This window comes from Rissa tridactyla, chromosome 6, assembly GCF_028500815.1.
Source record: "Rissa tridactyla isolate bRisTri1 chromosome 6, bRisTri1.patW.cur.20221130, whole genome shotgun sequence".
Classification (NCBI taxonomy): Eukaryota; Metazoa; Chordata; class Aves; order Charadriiformes; family Laridae; genus Rissa; species Rissa tridactyla.
The window spans coordinates 24,026,447-24,043,677 of record NC_071471.1 but is presented as its reverse complement, the minus strand read 5'-3'; the positions used below and the strand labels follow the sequence as shown (position 1 = coordinate 24,043,677).

At 38.7% G+C, this 17,231-nt stretch overlaps 1 protein-coding gene across 14 annotated transcripts in view; it reads left to right on the top strand.

Moving 5' to 3' along the window:
* TRIP12 (thyroid hormone receptor interactor 12) overlaps positions 1-17,231 on the top strand; it is a 79,006-nt gene that overhangs the window by 19,328 nt on the left and 42,447 nt on the right. For 12 of the 14 annotated variants that reach the window (XM_054206463.1, XM_054206462.1, XM_054206461.1 and 9 more), the window contains 3 exons: positions 6,360-6,506; positions 14,223-14,348; positions 15,313-16,115. In XM_054206463.1, the coding sequence (XP_054062438.1) occupies positions 6,409-6,506; positions 14,223-14,348; positions 15,313-16,115 (1,027 nt within the window). In that variant the 5' untranslated portion in view covers positions 6,360-6,408. The remainder of the gene's footprint in view (positions 1-6,359; positions 6,507-14,222; positions 14,349-15,312; positions 16,116-17,231) is intronic. The other 2 variants (XM_054206465.1, XM_054206464.1) reach the window with 1 other exon arrangement.

The window sequence follows — 17,231 nt, the reverse complement described above, 5'->3', positions numbered from 1 at the left end:
AAGCAGAAGTCAGTAGGTAAAGGTGCTGCTTTGCTGGCTTGGGGTCATGGCGTGTATGTTGGAGCACACAGCCTTAAGAACCTGGGCATTCCACTAGTGAACAGTGGTGTGCATCTTGTCAGAGGTGTTTTCAGTGTTCTTATTTCCTGTGGGAAATGGTAAATCTTCAGTTTCAGGCAATGAATATTCTAACTGCTGACTAAGAGTATAGCTTCCCCTAATTCTGAACCATGGCATCACAAATGGAGACATTTTTAACTCTCCTCCCTTCCTCTTCCATGCCAAGTCTTTCTCTTCCCAATCCTTGTCTATACGTCATTATAAACATACATGCATAGATGCAGTTTAGAGAATCTTACCCTGGTGGTTACATCCTTTCAAGTTCCTACCCACTTGTTCTGCTGATTCTGTGAAGGTAGCCTTCTGCATTGCCACTGCCTCAGCTAGAAGGCTAGGCGAGTTCTAAGCTCTTGAAAGATTGTGTAAGGGAAAGCTGATTTCTTCCTAATGTAGGAAGGCCAGAAAGCTGTGATAGTCTTCTGATGGCTGGCTGTTGTAAAGTCAGTGGAACAGGGGGTAACTCCTGTTCCTTTACTGATATTTTTCTTTTTTCTTTTTTTCTGTGGAGTCTGTAGCTTGACTGTATTTATGGTCTACTAATATTTGAGAAGTTTTCTGTAGTATCCATACCTCTTTAATGTATGGGCTATTTTTGAAATGGTTAAGAAATGCTTCTACTCTAATGATTACAGAGTAGCTGAATTAAAAAGAACTCCTCCATTGTAAATGAATCGAAGAAGAATACCATGCTGTATCAAAATAAGTTAATCTGATAAAAGTCACCATGTGAATTTTACATCATTAGATGCAATGCTGCGGGTAGGCCTTAGTGTACTCTAGTATCTTTAAATCGTGTAGGCAGCTTATGGCTATCAGTGGGGAGAAGGTAGAAATGGAAGCAGATAAGAAAATAAGTGGTAACTTGCTCTTCCTATGTTGGAAGAAGAAAAGCTTGTCATTCTTTAAGGCTCTAAGCTTTCATGCAGCTGAATAACCCAGGACTTGCATGAACGCAGCCAACATCCATCCACCTTGCTGTACCTTACAGCACCTTGCAGCTGATGGGACAGTTTCTTTTCCCTTGTTTGTGTGTAGAAATGTGCTGTCAGGAAGAAGGAAGGGATGATGAGAATTTGGGAGATGTCACAGAAGGCTTTTCTAGGACATTTTCAATATGTTGTACCCACTCCCTAAACTATTCCATGAAATATTTCTACAGACAACTGAAAATATAGGCTTCTGCCTGCATGGAGCTTTCACATTAAATTTATGTTTGGAGGTGAGGACTGCAGTGGAAAAGAACTGGGCAGAGTGAATAACTATTGAATTTGGAGAGTATAGTAAGGAAGAGTATTGTGTCAAAATCAGCTGCACAAGACTCAGTTTAAAGCAACTAACTGGACTAAAAAGTCATTTTAATGAATTTCTGAGTCAGCTGGTGAAGTAGTAGAAGTAATTGAATGAGTGCTTGCAAGTGCTTGCTTGCAAGGCAAGAAAATAGGTGTGTATGTTTGCAGGTGAAGGAGGAGAACCTTGTAAGCAGTGAGCAAAAATGAGGTGCAGCTATGAGATCAGTTTAAAATGAAGTAATGTAGGTCCAAACCAATTCAGTGGTTACTGAACCATGTGCAGTAAGTTCTTGAGTTTAGTTGCAATTAATGTCTCAACTCTTAAATGTGTTGTATGCTTGTATATTTAGAATGTTGCTTCTACCTTAACTGACTAGATTTGTCACAGATACAGCCGATCAAGTAAATTAATGTTATCCACACTGAAGTGAAGGAATACAAATCTGAAGTCTTAGACTTAATGTTTTCTGATAAGTATGCCGAACTTTGGGTTCTTGCTGGCAAGATGTGCAACTTACTGGAAGAAAATGTTCTGAACTTACAAGGCATATAAACATCCTCCTGTCTTTTTCGTCTTCCCCCTCTTTTGCCTAATACTGTCTTCAGGGCAGTAAGTCTTTGCAATTTTGAGAAGCTGGTTTGCTGCAGCAGCACTAAGTAAGGCACTTTTTTTGGCCAAGGTACAAAATAGAAAGTATGCTGACCAGTGTACTGTACTTAAATCCAAGCAGGTAACAGGCATTCTGATGGAGTATTACAGGCAGAGGTGCTAGGCATATCTTTAAATATTCAGGAAATTGGAGTGCAAGAGCCTGAAAAATTCTTGTACTAGCACGACTTGCAAAAAAACTTAAACCCATCCCAAAACCAAACCACCCCACCCCCCCAAACAAAACCAAACAAGTTTTAGAGTTCATCCAAGTAGATTAAGGAAGGCCTTTTCTTGTGAAAGTGTTCAGTTCCATTTTTACAGCCGTTGTTACCAATTTGCTTTGTTATGCTATTAGTGGCCCTAGGGCCAGATGGAGTGCTTCTGTTTATTCATTCCCTTTTCCTCTCTGTAGCCTACATTAATCCTTCAGGGAGTGCTTTTTGGTGTTCAGTAAAAGCTGATACAGGCTTGTTCTGTAGTTGTCAGTTTCCTCTGTTTGCTTCAAAGATATGGAAAAGTGTTAGTCACTGCCTGTTGGCTTTTCATGGGTAAGAAAGGTAAAGGCTTCACTGCAAGCTGACAGGTGGGTTTTATATCTCATGTTCCTGTGGAACCTCTCCAAGTAATACGTTGCCTGTGCATTAGCTATAATGTTTGTAATAGGTATGTTAAGGCTACAGAAATTAATTCTAGTTGCTTTCCTGTATGTTAACAAAAAAGACTTAATGTTAATCAAATGGTGTTTACTAAAACTCAGTAATACTGTGTGATATAATAACAATTAGATGCCAGTGCTGTTAGATGTCTTCAGAAGATATGTTGTGCGTTTATTTGAAATGCTCCTTTTTTAGTATTCATCCTCAATTTAAGGAGTCTGCTTATGAGGAGAGCATCTACAGGCCATCGATTTGGCATCATTACAGTTAGGAATGTGTTGTGAAATGTTAGCTAAAATGGCTTATTTACAGAAAACTTTATGCTAGAAGACGACTTGAACTTAAAATTGTCAAATCACAGCCTGTCAACTGAAGCACGGAGGTCTGATATACAGTTGTAGCTTTTTCTTATTGTGGGTGTGGGGAGAATGCTCAATGTAGTTGAGGAAATTGTCTTAAAATGTGACAGGACTGGACCAGCGCATTCAGCTGATCTACTGGATTACGAATCTCCTTTGAATTTAAGTATCTAAAGAAGAGGAAGAGTAAGCCAAGTGCTGGGAGCAAGGCATACAGATGGATGGTGTCGGTTGTCTGAATGAGAACAGTTCAGTTTTAGGAACCTCAGAGCTCTTTCTTGTTCTGGCATGTGGAAGACAGTTGTGACTCACTGAAGATCTTTTCCCTGCTTGGACTAACTGGGCACATGGTATTGTGTGGCTTCAGATGCTTGTAGTGAGACTTAAGTTAATGCTTTGATGTTAAAGGTTGTAGCTGAATCATGAAGCAGCATTATATTTAAAGGCAAACTGGGAGTCATATGGTAGCATGCTGCATGATAAGAAATGCAGTTAAGTTGAGAGGCTTCAATATAGAAGGTAACTCTGGACATCATCTTGACTTGACAGATGCCTTACAGGATAAAACAGCTGCCACTTCATTCTACACAGCTGAAAATATCATGTGTATGACAACACACTGTGCTGCATAACTTTTAAGCACAGACTACTTAAAGTGGCGGGCTTACCCAGACAGATCAACATTAAACCGGTTTTCCTAGACAGCACCAGGATTGCCTGTGTGATGTTTTCTTCAGCTAACTCTTGTGGAGGAGCCCATGTACTGGCCCTGGGTGGGAAAGCATGTGGCTGACCTAGCAGAGCTCTGGAGTGAGCACTGCTCCTTGCAGAATGAAACCCGCTAGAATGCATGGTGTTCTTATAGTCAGTACAAGGTGATACAATAGATCTACGGCAACTATTTCATAGTATGACTGATAGTTTGATATTAGTACCCAATTTCAACCTTGGTTAACCTTTGTACAGGAGGGGACACTACTCGCTTCTTTCAGAAAAGACACAAAAGGTGCCTCCTTGCTGATATTTATGAAGTGATTTTAGTTTTTTTTCATTTGGTGTTTGAAAACAAAGAAGTAGAGAGAATGCACAACAGCATTTGACAATGCCTGTGATGGACTTCAGCTAGACCCCTTGGTACTGCTGGAACCTTGGCCAGCTTTCAGCCTGGTTAATGCTGGGATCCTTGTCTTGCCTCTGTAGAGAATGTTACCACTCAGAGGGTGCAACTTCCTCAATTTGACTAATCTGGCTGCACCAGCAAGCTGGCATAATTACCAGCTATAGTAGGCTTTTTCTGTTCCATTGTAAGTCTTTTTGTGCTCCGAAGTATAAGAAGTTGTAGGCTGAAGGTGCCATATATTACTCTAAACTTTTCTGTTGGTGGGAGTATTTGCTATGACTAAGGAGTCAGGATAAGAGGAATAATCATGAAGAGGGGAAGCTCAGCTTCTGAGGAGTAGGTTTTACAGCTTTCTCAACTTCCCATTCATCAAGGCTTCTAGCTACAGGATTTATTGAACAACTGTATTTTGTGGTCCACCTATATTCTTTCAAGTTTCTAAACATAAGTAAAAAAACAAGATAAAGATAATGATTTCCTAATTGATTGTACTTTCTGCCCTTGCTGCTGTGTTTGACCTGTTAGTGGAACGTGAAGAAGTTTTAAAAGATGCTTTTGACTCCTGTGATGTGGGGATTAGGATGGGAAGCAATTCTTTTGCTTAACTTGTGTTCTTACTTGGTTGCTAGAGCTTATTTAAAATATTTCTGGCATGCTAACTGGGAGTTCTAGGTACTAGGCTGTGTCATTACAGTGTAATAAGACTGAATTTGAGCTAGCAGAATCCTGATCGCTAGTTTCTTGTGCTGTGCAGGTGTCTTGATTGTAAACATGTTCCTTTTGCCATTTTACTAGGCATGCGAGGTAATGGTTTGCATAATAACAATTTATGTGCCTGGTTTCTTATGGCCTACAGTAAAATGGAATAATTTAGGATTTTTTTTTCTACTCACTTTTGTTCACTTCTATAGCTTCTTTCAGAGGAATAGACAATTACAGTCGAGTGTTGTCTGCCTTTACTGACAATGCCAGGTTTTGAGAGTTATTTTATTGCAGGAATTTGAATTTGAACTGAGCCTTAGTTATCTGCAGCTGAAATGTTTTGAACTCTTTCCTGGCAGACTTCTTGCTTACTGTACTATAGATATAGTAGATGCTGAATCAGCATATACACCATTGTGTTCTTAAACTTTGGCTATTTTCCTTCTTGTGGCTTTTTTTCACCTGCAAATGCTTTTTTTTTTTTTTAACCAGATTCCACACAATTAGAAATGGTAAAACTGGATTTGCTGGTTGTGGTCCTGTTGCTATGCTCTCTGTTTAGAAATACCAATTTAGTACAGAATACGAAAGTTACCTCTCTTTGAGGAGCTAAGTGAGGCTTGATCTTGAAATACCTCTGTTTCTGAGGACTGCAGCTGCGTGTTATGTTAGTCTTCCACAAATAACTACCAAAGTAATACCTGTAGACCTCCTGCAGTCACAAAGCAATTCCAAAAGTATTAATACAAAGCCATTGTATTGATTATTTTTTTTAAAATAATTGTGTACGCTCATTAACTCTTCTGTCTCAAACACCTTTTCCCACCAGTTAAGCTCTCAGGAGCAAGAACTTCTTGCTTATATAGCTAGATCTCTTTTCCTGAATTACTATATCTTTCTTTGTGCAACTGGAAGTTGCATAAATCTGACTGGAGAAAGAAGCTGTTTTAAAAGCACAGTAGTTAAATTAATCTGTAATCTTGTGGATACTGCTGCTTATTCCTGAAACTGGCGGTGTCATCTCCCACAGTGACAGTTAAAATACTTAAATACTATTGCTCTCTGTCAAGCATTGAGTTTTACTAGTTAGTGTGCTTTTCCTTCATGTTGACAAATACAGGTTCTCCTAAATTGCGCTTGTCTTGTCTCTTTAAAATAATCACAGAAGCTTGCCAGAAAAGAAGTGTGTCATCATAGAACAGTTTAGATTGGAAGGGACCCTTAAAGGTCATCTAGTCTAAGAGGTCGTCTATATGCTATGTAAACTGAAAACTGGTTGTTCTGTATTAGGGGTCTAAATGCTCTTGAGAAGAATCTTGGTCCGTGTACCTTTTAACTAAAAATTGTTTAAAGGTTTTTGTCTTAAGTTTTTGCTCAAACAATAGCATTTTACTTCTGCTTCTTGATAGCTGTGAGTCTTTGTGCCACGTGTCTTATGACTACATCTCTCTTGTCTTGCAGTGAATGATAGTGTCTAGAAAGGGTATGTCCCTTCAGGAGAGAGGTGCCAATGTCCAACCGGCCTAATAACAATCCAGGGGGGTCACTGCGACGTTCACAGAGGAACACTGCTGGGGCCCAGCCACAAGACGACGCAGTAGGAGGAAGGTACGACTGTTTTCTATGGGTGTGTTTTAATGTATAAGAGCAAAATTGATGTGATTTAATTGGAGAATGTAGCTTTTCACCTTCCAATCCAGCAGTGAAACCTGTGTAAAATCTTTTTGCCCCTGAAATGCTATCTATACTGTTACTGCATGGTATGAAAACATAGATAGCTCACAATCATGCATGTGCTACTGCTATTCTAGCTGAAGATCTATGGGGAAAAAGTGAAACTGTGCTATATTCCAAAAATCAGAGGTAGTAACAAATTCCTAAGCCCTGTTCTTTCCCTGATAACAAAAACAGTGGTGGTGGGGGAACATGATGGACAGATAGATGGACAGGGAGACTCTGGTGTGTGAAATCTGGGAGAATCCGTGTCCCTGTTAGAGAAGACTGAATTACTGACACCTTTCTGTTCCCTTGCACTGCATGTTAATCATATACAGCTTCTGGATAATTCAAGAACAAAAGATTTGCTATCCTTTAATATACTTGTACTAGTGAGCAAGTGTACCAGGTTGTATTTGTTCTGTAAGTGGTTGCCTCTACAATGCAGAACAAAGATTATCCTTGAAACTTTTCTGTCAATGCTGACTGTATAATTAGTGCCATGTCCTTCAAGGAATTAAGAGTTTTCATCTGAGTGGGTGAAGCCTGTATGGATAGGTCTTCCTGTAATTTTGTTAAAATATTAGCCTGATGAAGGAAGGTTATAGTATCATGGTGGGCAGCATCTGTCTGTACTCTACTTCCTCAGAGGTGTTACTGGTACAGTTGTTAGAATATATGTAACTTGGGCTTGGGTTTTTTTGGTATAAGAGTATTAAAATATTGCAGATCAGTGGCACAAAGTAAAAGGGTTTTTACTATGAGGGAATCAGGCTATAACATATAATGATGAGGTGTATTTTTTAGTAGTGACCTTGTTCTCAGTTAGACTTCATACTACTGAAAGGATGAAGGAGGCTAGATGTTCTTCTAAGGAACCTTGGTGGGAATAATTCAATCTGCAAAATGCAGCTTCATTTTTTCTAAACTAGTCTCTACTGTACAAATGGAAAAGCAGATGATAAACATGAGGCTTCTGTCCTGGACTTCTGTAGTATAAGGAGGGGGAAGCTGCTGCCTTATGTAGCTGACTATTTTGCAAGCTAGAATTGTTTTTGGACAATACTCCTTCTTTAAATGAAGCATGATGAAGCTTTCATTCTATTCTGTGTTATCTCTACATCTGAGTGTTTAAGTTAGATATTGCCCTACCAGCTCTTTCCTTTTACACTAAACTTAATATGGGATGAATAACCCCCTTCCTAGAATAAAGAACTAGAGGCGAGTTATTTGGGCATGTGGTGGGGGATTCTTCTTCAGATATCTACTGTTTATTCAGATTTTATTGCAAAATGTCAGGGAGCTCTGCAGTGAGCCAGACAACTTGAAGAATTTCAGGGGTAGCACTATTTTCTTGTAAGAAAGCTACTTATCTGGTGTTTTGGTACGTTGTGATCTGTTACACAATGATCCAAGATGCCACTTGTCTTAAATGACTGGGCCTCTCCACCCTCACCAAATCTGTGTCAGTCAGACTTCCATGAGCAAGAGTGTATGCAGTCCTGAACTATGTTAGACCTTTATTGGAAGCAAAGCTCTTTGCTTAAGTAAAGAGAATGGAAGCCTTGCATATTCTTTGAAAATGCAGACTCTTTAGAACAGGACCTCCCCTGCCTTTCCATCTCTGAAAAAGCATTTTTGTCTGGCAAAGCATGTGAAAAAGGTGCTGGTTAATATAAACTTTATAATTAATTAATTCAGTTTCTCTTACTGTCTTCTGTATCTCCTTTTTAGTAAGCTGCTGGGCAGAAATGGCTATTGTACGGGGAACAATGTAAGACAGATCTATCATGTTCTTGAAAAGCTTGTAGATGAAATGGAAATAGGCAGGCTCTCAGATAACAGCCACTCTTTCTCTCGTTGCCTGTCTTAAGACACAAACCTCAGGACTCATACTTCCATGCATCTAGGATGCAGCAGGATAGTATGTTTTAGTTTTGCTGCTAAGCAGTACATAGGAGGGTCTAGAGTTCACAGCTTCATGTACCTTCTTCCTTATGCCTTTCTATACTCTGGTGATACATACTGCTTTGGCTGCTATATTTAAAAAAAAAAGTAAACAACACTCCCCCCCAGCCCCCTTTTCTTACTTAAGTTTTCTTGGGCCGCTTGAGACATTAACTTATTTCTAGTCTCTTTCTCTCATTTTTCATCTGTAAAGTGAAACTCTTCAGTTTCAGTTGTAAAATCATTTAAATAGAACAAAAAACCTGTGGAAAGACCAGTTTCAATAATATGCTCATATTGTGCAAATAACTGTGAACTTAGGATGCATCTATGTTAGTATTTTACTTGGGAATGTTCTTTTGAAGCAAATCTGTCAGCCTCACCTGCTGTGCTTTGGGTAACATCATGGAATGGTCTTGGAGCACTTGAATTGGAATCCTTTTGGATGAAACTAAACCGGAAGTTGTGCTCTAGGAGAGCAGTTCATGCATCCTGGTCACTCATGGTTATAATCTGGTCTGCTATGAAGTAGGAATCATTGAAATGTCTGGGTGTTCGTCCTCAGTGGCAAGTATCTTTACAAATTTTCTTCTGTTGATCTGCACTACTTGTTGAGGTAGTTGTACAGATAGTATGAGATTTTATGCAGCCACTTCATTAGGTTAACGTGTTTTTTTTTTTAAAAAAAAAAAACAAAACAAACCCAATATACAACCCCAACCAAAAATCGCTAGTATTGTAGAGGGAATTAAACAGTAATGTAGGTTTGTAGGGGGTTGTTGCTTCATGCCTAAAATTAGCCCCAAAGTTTATAAGCAAACGTAAGGGCCACACCTTCTGAAGTGTTGGAGGAGGTTACTTTACTTTGGTCATAGATATGTAATCATAACTCTTCGAGCAAGGACAAGTTTCGATACTGTCTGAACTTGTGTACTTGATGACACTTCTGCTTTGTATAAATAGCTCTCTAAATGCTGGAAATGCAACAGCTTTTTTGTGGCTGAGGTGCATGCATTTTCAAAACACAAATTAAGTGACAAAAACTCGGAGAGTTTGTGCAGTTTGTCATTTGTAGACTTCACATCGAAGTCTGAAATTACTAATCTAATGTAAGCGAGTGGTTGTATAGCCATTGGTAGTATAGCCAAATGCCTTTGTCATAGCCTTAACTCTGTCTCTTGTGCTCTGACTGGAGTGAACACTACTGTATACTTCAGTTGAGGAAGATGTTAAGAAGGACAGAGGCTGGAAAATTATATCACTTCCAAGCTGAAATACTAATGCCTGTCTTCCTATAGTCTTCAACTCTTTTGCAGCTTAAAGGTCTTCTGTTAAAACTTTCAGTTTAACTTGCTGAGAAGCTACTGTTCACTTGCATGAAGACTTTGTAAATTCCAAACTCCTCTCTGGTCTAGTGTGTAAAACATACTCCTGTGACATATAATACTTGCAGATTTGTCCTAACCTGGAAGCAGCAATGGAAACCCATTTTCCTCTAGGCTGGGCTTACTTGATTTCACCCTAATAACATCAATACTTGCAGTCAAAATGAGCTGCGGAACCCTGTGATGTGTTTTCTCCTTGGGTTTTACTAGCAATTTCACACTCAACACAGTAGTTTGAAATAAGCTTTGAGTGTTTGATTTTTACAGTTGTGTTTATTAAAAAAACCCAACAACAAAAACCCCCTCAAAATGAACAATGATGCTAGGCTTACAGACAGTGTAGAAGAAATTTTGCAGCAAACTGGAAGTAAACTTAGCATCTACGATGTGTGCTTTTTCTCTAAAAGAAGCCAAGGGATGTGTGCTTGAAAACTGATGTGTTAGCTGGTGAACTGTTTCTGCCCCCCCCTCCCCCCCCCCCCGGTATGCACATAACCAAACTGGCCTTGGTAAAGTTGGACTAATGTGATTTTTCACTTCCTGTTGTCACTAGAGATGTTGAAATAACTTTGAACTTTAGATGACTTTCTGTTCTTTTAGGTGTTACAGTTATAGTTCTTACTGGCTTTATTACCAAATTGAAGAGTCTGCAGTGTTATCCTCCTAATTTAGAATTACTCTTACAATGGCACATTCCTAATTGTACAGCATGAACCCTTGTCTGAACTATCTTTTCCAGCACTTTCCATTGAAGGATGACTCTTTGCAGGTTTGTAAGGAAGCAATAATGATACTAAAGCTTCCCTTTGCAGCAGTAAACCAAAGAGGAGTGGGAAGCAGATGCATTAATGAGAGCACTTTTCATGGGGCCAGGAGGAGAGGGTGGAAGGTACTTACTGTCACTTTCTTGACTCTGTATCTGCATTGTCACTATGCTTGTTGAAGAATTTGTGCCCTTGTGTCTTAAGTTCCCAGTAATGCCATAGTATTTACTTTGAATGGGAACAGTTTGGAAGTGATATTGTGAGGCACACAATAAGATCTTTTCTGAAACTGGTGCAGCTGACTGTTCCTTTCAGTTGCAAGCAATGTTTCAGTATATTGGTATGGAGTAGTCCTATGTACTAGAACTATTTACTAGTGCTGCAGAAATTTTGTTGTTTAGTGGCATGAAATGATAGTGACACTTATCTTTTAATCTGCATATTGTCACTCTCCTGAAATCTTTAGGAACAGCAGTATTTAAGTAGGATATAAATTTTGACATGAATGACTGCTACACTGTTGCAGTTGTTGTGTATGAAAGTATGATACTTGATACAAATTCTAATTTTTTGGAATATAATATATACATGTTCTTGTGCACGTGGGATTGTAGGCTGAATGAGAAAGAAGAGATCTGTTTTAGCTGAAAAGAGGACATTGGTATAAGCAGAGTCTGGAAAAACCTCTGGGATGACCTTTTTCAAATACTAAAGCAAGAAGAATGTTTTTGTCAGTTATACTACTTTTGTTCTGAACAGGATTTGTTTTTTAGACCAGTCTTGATAATATGTTGACTAAAGTCTTACCTGAGACTTGTGTAAAAACTGAATTTAATGTTTGAATTAGTGGGGAGGACAGGTGGAGTGTTTCTGAGGAGAGAAAGTATGTAAAGTATGAAAGTTTTGTATACTTCATATTTGGAAGCATTTAATACCTCATGCTCAGCTGCTGAGGAACATGATCTAGATGAAACGCTTTGTTTATTAACTAACTTCAAAAGGCATGGGGTTTTCTCATATGCACAGAGTAACTCTTTGAGGACTGGTTCTAGTTGATTCTTTATTATGGTTTTGCTAAGGAAGGCTAAGGGCTGGTAGTTTCCACGAGACTGTTTATATAAACACCGCAAACTAAATGGTGGGTCGCTTGTCCACTTCTCTACCTGTTATTCTAAGCTGAGTGTCTGCTTGTGAATTAAAATGTGTATCAGCAGACAGCTTTGCTCAGTTGAGTGAAGCCTTGCAGTGGGTTATGAAACTTTCGGGGGGGGGAGGGGGTGAGAAGGTGGTGGCAGTGGGGGAGAAAGAATGGGGGGAAAAAAACGGAAGAAAATCCCACCAACAACCAACCAAAAACCCCCCACAAAACAAATGGAACCCAAAACAACACTTGAAGGTGTGCAGCAAGGGCTCAGTTTTTCTGGACCTGCCCCTGCAAATGGAAATGGACAAACACGAGCTCATAAATAATTACCTTATAATTTTTCATCATTAATGAGGAATTTAGCCTCTTGGAATACCTGTTGCTAGAATATTTGTTTAAATGAAGTTTAAAAATATACTTCAGAATAAATAAGCCCTGATCAGTTAGCTTACATAAAAAATGAGATTCTTGCCAAGTGTAAATTATGTAATAACTTCTGCTACTCCCATAATAAAAGTATTTCAAGGGGAAAGTGAAATTTCATGTCTTAATCTTTTGTTAGGAAAAGGAAAATCCAGACACTTGGAATTAGGTGCAACGTTCCCAAGTTTACCTTCATGGAGTTTACTGTTGTGAGCTAAAGATCTAACTGTTTCACTTAATTGGCATTTGATAGTAAAAATGATTTCTTCTAGTATGAGAAATAAAAAAATAATTACTGGAGTATGGGGAAGATGCTGTTAATTTAATCTTTTCAGATTTACGCTCTTAGAAAGATGAGCCACAGAAAATGTTTTGAATATGTGCTGTCTAGGTGCATTCATCTGTTTGAGTGACTAAATGAGAATACTTTGGAAGAAAACAGAGAAAGGAAGGTTGTCAAGAAAAACAGTCATATTACTGAAGTTTTACCACTTTGACTCTGTAAGCAAATTATCAAATGGTTATCACTTAAGTACTTGGTACTTTTTTCCTACTGAGGCTTATGTTGAGGTTTGTGTTGAAATACCTAAGAGGATGGTGAAACTTTCTGGTCAATTAGCAGGCTTAGTTCTGCCTCTGCTACCAGATTTCTGGCATTTTGTTGGAAGAAGCTATCTGAAAGCTTGTGGAACTCTTCTGCTTTTTTGGACTAAAACTTTTGATGTTTGGGGTTGGAACAGGATGCAAAAATCTGAAGTCTATACATCTTCCCCCCATATGATTCAAAGATGTTAGTATAGCTCAACTCAAAGGACTAGATAGCCTAGATTAATGGCATATAGGTGTATAGTCAGCAGTTCTTCTTCCAGCATTAATGCTAGACTAGTTAGAGGTTTCATAAAGGTTAGTGGTGCTTGGAGTTTCCGTATAGGTAGGATATGAACACTAGAGTTTTCCTAGTGACAGCTGAGTCAAAAGTGGTTTTATCCAGGGAAGTACAAGTGAGATGTCTCTTGCCGTAGCAATTATTTATACTATGCTGCTTTAAATGCTGATAAGCTGTCTCTGAGTCTTGCAGATGGTAATTCTTATTGGTTTTGAAAATGGTTGTGGAATTAGTGGAGATGTATCTTAAGTCTTTAATTTTATCTATGGTATAGTATGATCTTTGTCCTCCATTCAGGGCTCATACAATAAACCATTTTTTGCATGCAGCTGAAAGCTGCTTGGAAGGCCTCTTTTAGCTTATCTAAAGTGAAACTCATTCCTTTCTCTGACATCACAGGTTTCCTGTCTCATCTGACTGCCTTCATCGGTAGCACGCATCTCTTCATTCCTCTTACTTCAGCTGTTGCCAAACAGCTCCCAGTCCTTTGAATTGGTGAATCTGCAGCCAGAAAATGACTGGCAGGCCTGAGCTCTCCTACTGAGTGGAACTGGTTGCATTCCCATTCTGAGCATTTGATATGTCTTAAACTGAAGAGCAGAGAGGCAAACTTGTAAACACTCATAACTAGATAAAGTCTTAATGCATGGAATCTTGAGGTTGATGAGTATGTATCTTATTTCTGAGGAGAGCTCTTTGACAGGTGCTCTGGTCATGTGCCTTACTGTGCTAGCTTAATGGTTAAGTGAATAATTCAGTAATCTTGCACATCAGAAAAATGTGAATTTATCTGCACAGCTCAGGTGTGAGAAGTTGCTTTAGTCATTTAAAATGACTAAATAACTGTGCTTTACAGAACAGTTACACTGATATTGATTTGTAACTGCACCAGATGATTCTTTTGAAATACTGCTTTAATCTTAGGGGTTGATATGGAAAGGTTTGAAGCTGTAAGCTAATATTTGTAAATGGTTCGAAAATAAATAATAATTCCACCTGCAGGTTTGTGTCTGTATCCCGGAATCCTGATAGCTTTCTGTTTTGACTTTCTGCTGACAGGTCACATTTAGGGCAGGCAAAACATAAGGCACATAGCCCTCCTGAGAATAGAAAATCTATTTCAAAGACACCCAAAGTGCAGTCTAATACTACTTCTGAGCAGTCCAAGGGACACTTTTCTAAAAGGTAATTGTACTTCATATTCATAAGTTAACCAGTGTTATCTGCTTTTCACAACTGTGTATAATGTATCTAGTTATACAGGCTTCTTGTAAAATGTATGTCTAATAGATTTCTAACTAATCTAGGTATTTCATTCAGTGGATATATTTCAGTGTTTCACATTCTGTTTGTGTTTTGTTTTTTAATTCACCAACTAAGACCATTCCATCAGTGATGGGGAGGAAATGATTTCTGCATAACTAGTCCTGGAATACTTGCAAGGTCTTTCTCCCCTTTTCCTGTGTCGTGTTGGGGGAAGGTTGCCCAAGGAGTTCTGAGCAATTTCCAATATTAATTGAAATGTAATAATCTAAAATATGCCAGTGTTCAGGGTAATCATCTCGGACACAATTTGTCTGCTTTTCCTACACTTCTGCTGTGTATACACTGGGGCAGTTTTCTGTCATGTAGAAGAGAATTTTTCCATTTTTGTCTGTGATTCATTACCTCAGTTTCAAGATTAATGAGAAACTATCCTTTCATTAAGAGCCTTCCTTGAACTAGAATCCAGTTATGACTAGTTATGCATTTCTAAACACTCCTTACTCTCTTGTGGAACTTATATTCTCAAACATTCAGATGATAGCTTCATGGCTTTAATATTTTTTTTAATCAGTTGACATATGTATTAAAAAAAAATCAGATAGTAAAATCTAAGTTACCTCATATTGTCCTCTTAAAAAAGCAGTGTACTGTGCTTTTAGCTTGCAATTTATTTTAGTTTTCATGCTAGCGAAGATTGGCAATATGCCTGTTCTCATATAAGCATGCTTTTTTCTTGTTTCAGTGTAAACTTAATAATCAACAGTGTTTCTGACTTGCAGTTTCCTTTATTATTAGAGAATGCTGACATGTATCTTGCAAGACTGTTGCAACTGTGAGGTTTTTTTGAGTTCAATACTGACACTGTTCTTGCTTGCTTCTACAGAGGCTGTAGTTCATCTGCTGTCTTAATACCACAAGAAGGAGATCCAGAGAGAGTCAATACTTCAGAAAAGCAAAAAACGGGGCAAGTGCCTAAGAAAGACAATTCTAGAGGAGTTAAACGCAGTGCTAGTCCAGATTACAGGAGGACCAATTCTCCTAGCTCTGCTAAAAAACCCAAAGCACTTCAACACACTGAAACTTCCTTGGAAACTAACAAGCCACATACTAAAACTAAGAGAAGACACTTAGACCAAGAACAGCCGAAGTCTACACAATTGCCATCAACAAGCAAGGCTCACACCAGAAAGGGTGGAGCTGCTGGTAGCTCCCGAAGTCAGAAAAGGAAAAGGACAGAGAATCTGTCTTGTATAAAGAGTGGTTCAGCAGTTGAATCAACTGGCGCTGAAGAGAAGTCAGCAAAACTCTCCAAGCTGGCTTCAAAATCGGTGACCTCAGCCAAAGCTGGGTGTAGCACCATCACTGATTCTTCTTCTTCAGCTTCTACATCATCCTCCTCCTCTTCTGCTGTTGCCTCTGCTTCTTCTACTGTTCCTCAGGGTGCCAGAGTGAAACAGGGAAAGGACCAGAATAAGGCTAGACGTTCCCGTTCTGCATCCAGCCCCAGTCCAAGAAGGAGTAGCAGGGACAAAGAACCGAGTAAAACAAGTGGCTCTTCAAAGTTTGACTGGGCTGCTCGATTCAGCCCAAAAGTCAGTCTGCCTAAAACAAAACTGTCTCTACCAGGCTCTTCCAAGTCGGAGACATCAAAACCTGGACCTTCAGGACTACAGGCTAAGCTAGCAAGTAAGTTGTTCTTTAGCGGAAAAATAAGCACATATATTTTAAAATCAAGTCTTCTAAACAAATACTTCTATTGATTTTAGGCTTCTTGTATCTTCTTAGAGAAATTAATAGTGTGTTCTGCAGAGCTCTTAAGTAAAGCTGTGACTGAAACTATTTGCAGCTAAAGCAAATGATTTAAGTACAGTCAGTGTTCTGTAAGTTTAAGTTACTTCTGTCTTGCAAATCAATTTTAAAAATATATGCAAAATAGTTGGATGTTGTGATGGGGACACATATGTTATAAAACTTGCTTGATTATATTCCTCCCGACAGATGTTTTTTCTCATTTTCTTAAGCTTTTTGTCCTGAAGTGGGGATGTTAAATGCTTGGAAAAAAAAATTAGATAGTACATGTTTTCTTGTCTCAAGCCCACTTTTCTGTGATGTTACTGATCTATGATGTTACTTTAAGAACAGTGATTTTTTTAAACCTAGGGGGCCTAGTATGTTAGTCACTTTATCTTTTAAATTGTTCCTGCAAAATACATCATGTCTCTGCTGAATTTCAATACAAGGTACTATTCTTGGACATTATCACTAAGAAATATAGGCTGCCTCCAAGCAGAGGACCTGCTTGCTACTGTGCAGATATGCTTGTAGCTCTGTTGCCTTGAATATAATTTTTTTGAAATGTATTATGCTGCCTTTGTGTACTGTATGATTTGCATATAGCATGTATTCTCTAAAACGTGATTTAAGAAGTTGGATTCCTAAGCTTGCTTACTATTTTTCCTTTACCTAGACATGGTCACAGGTAGCCTGTCCCAACTGGGGCATGTCTATAACTAATACTTATGCAGGAAATATATGAAATAAACAAGAAATAAACAACTGGATGTCTTCCTGTATAATCAAAATACATTTAATTGACTGAACAGGCTTGTTTTGGATAACTTGCATGACTGGAGCATTGATTCTGGAATGACCTAACCTAATTGAGGAAGAATGGCATTGGGGAAGGGAAGAGGGGGTACTTTCTTCATAGCAAGGTTTTATCTACGTTCTCCATGGTTCAAGACTTACTGGTGATGAATTCCAGAGTAAAAACTCCAAATTCGTACAGGGTGGAGCGAGGGG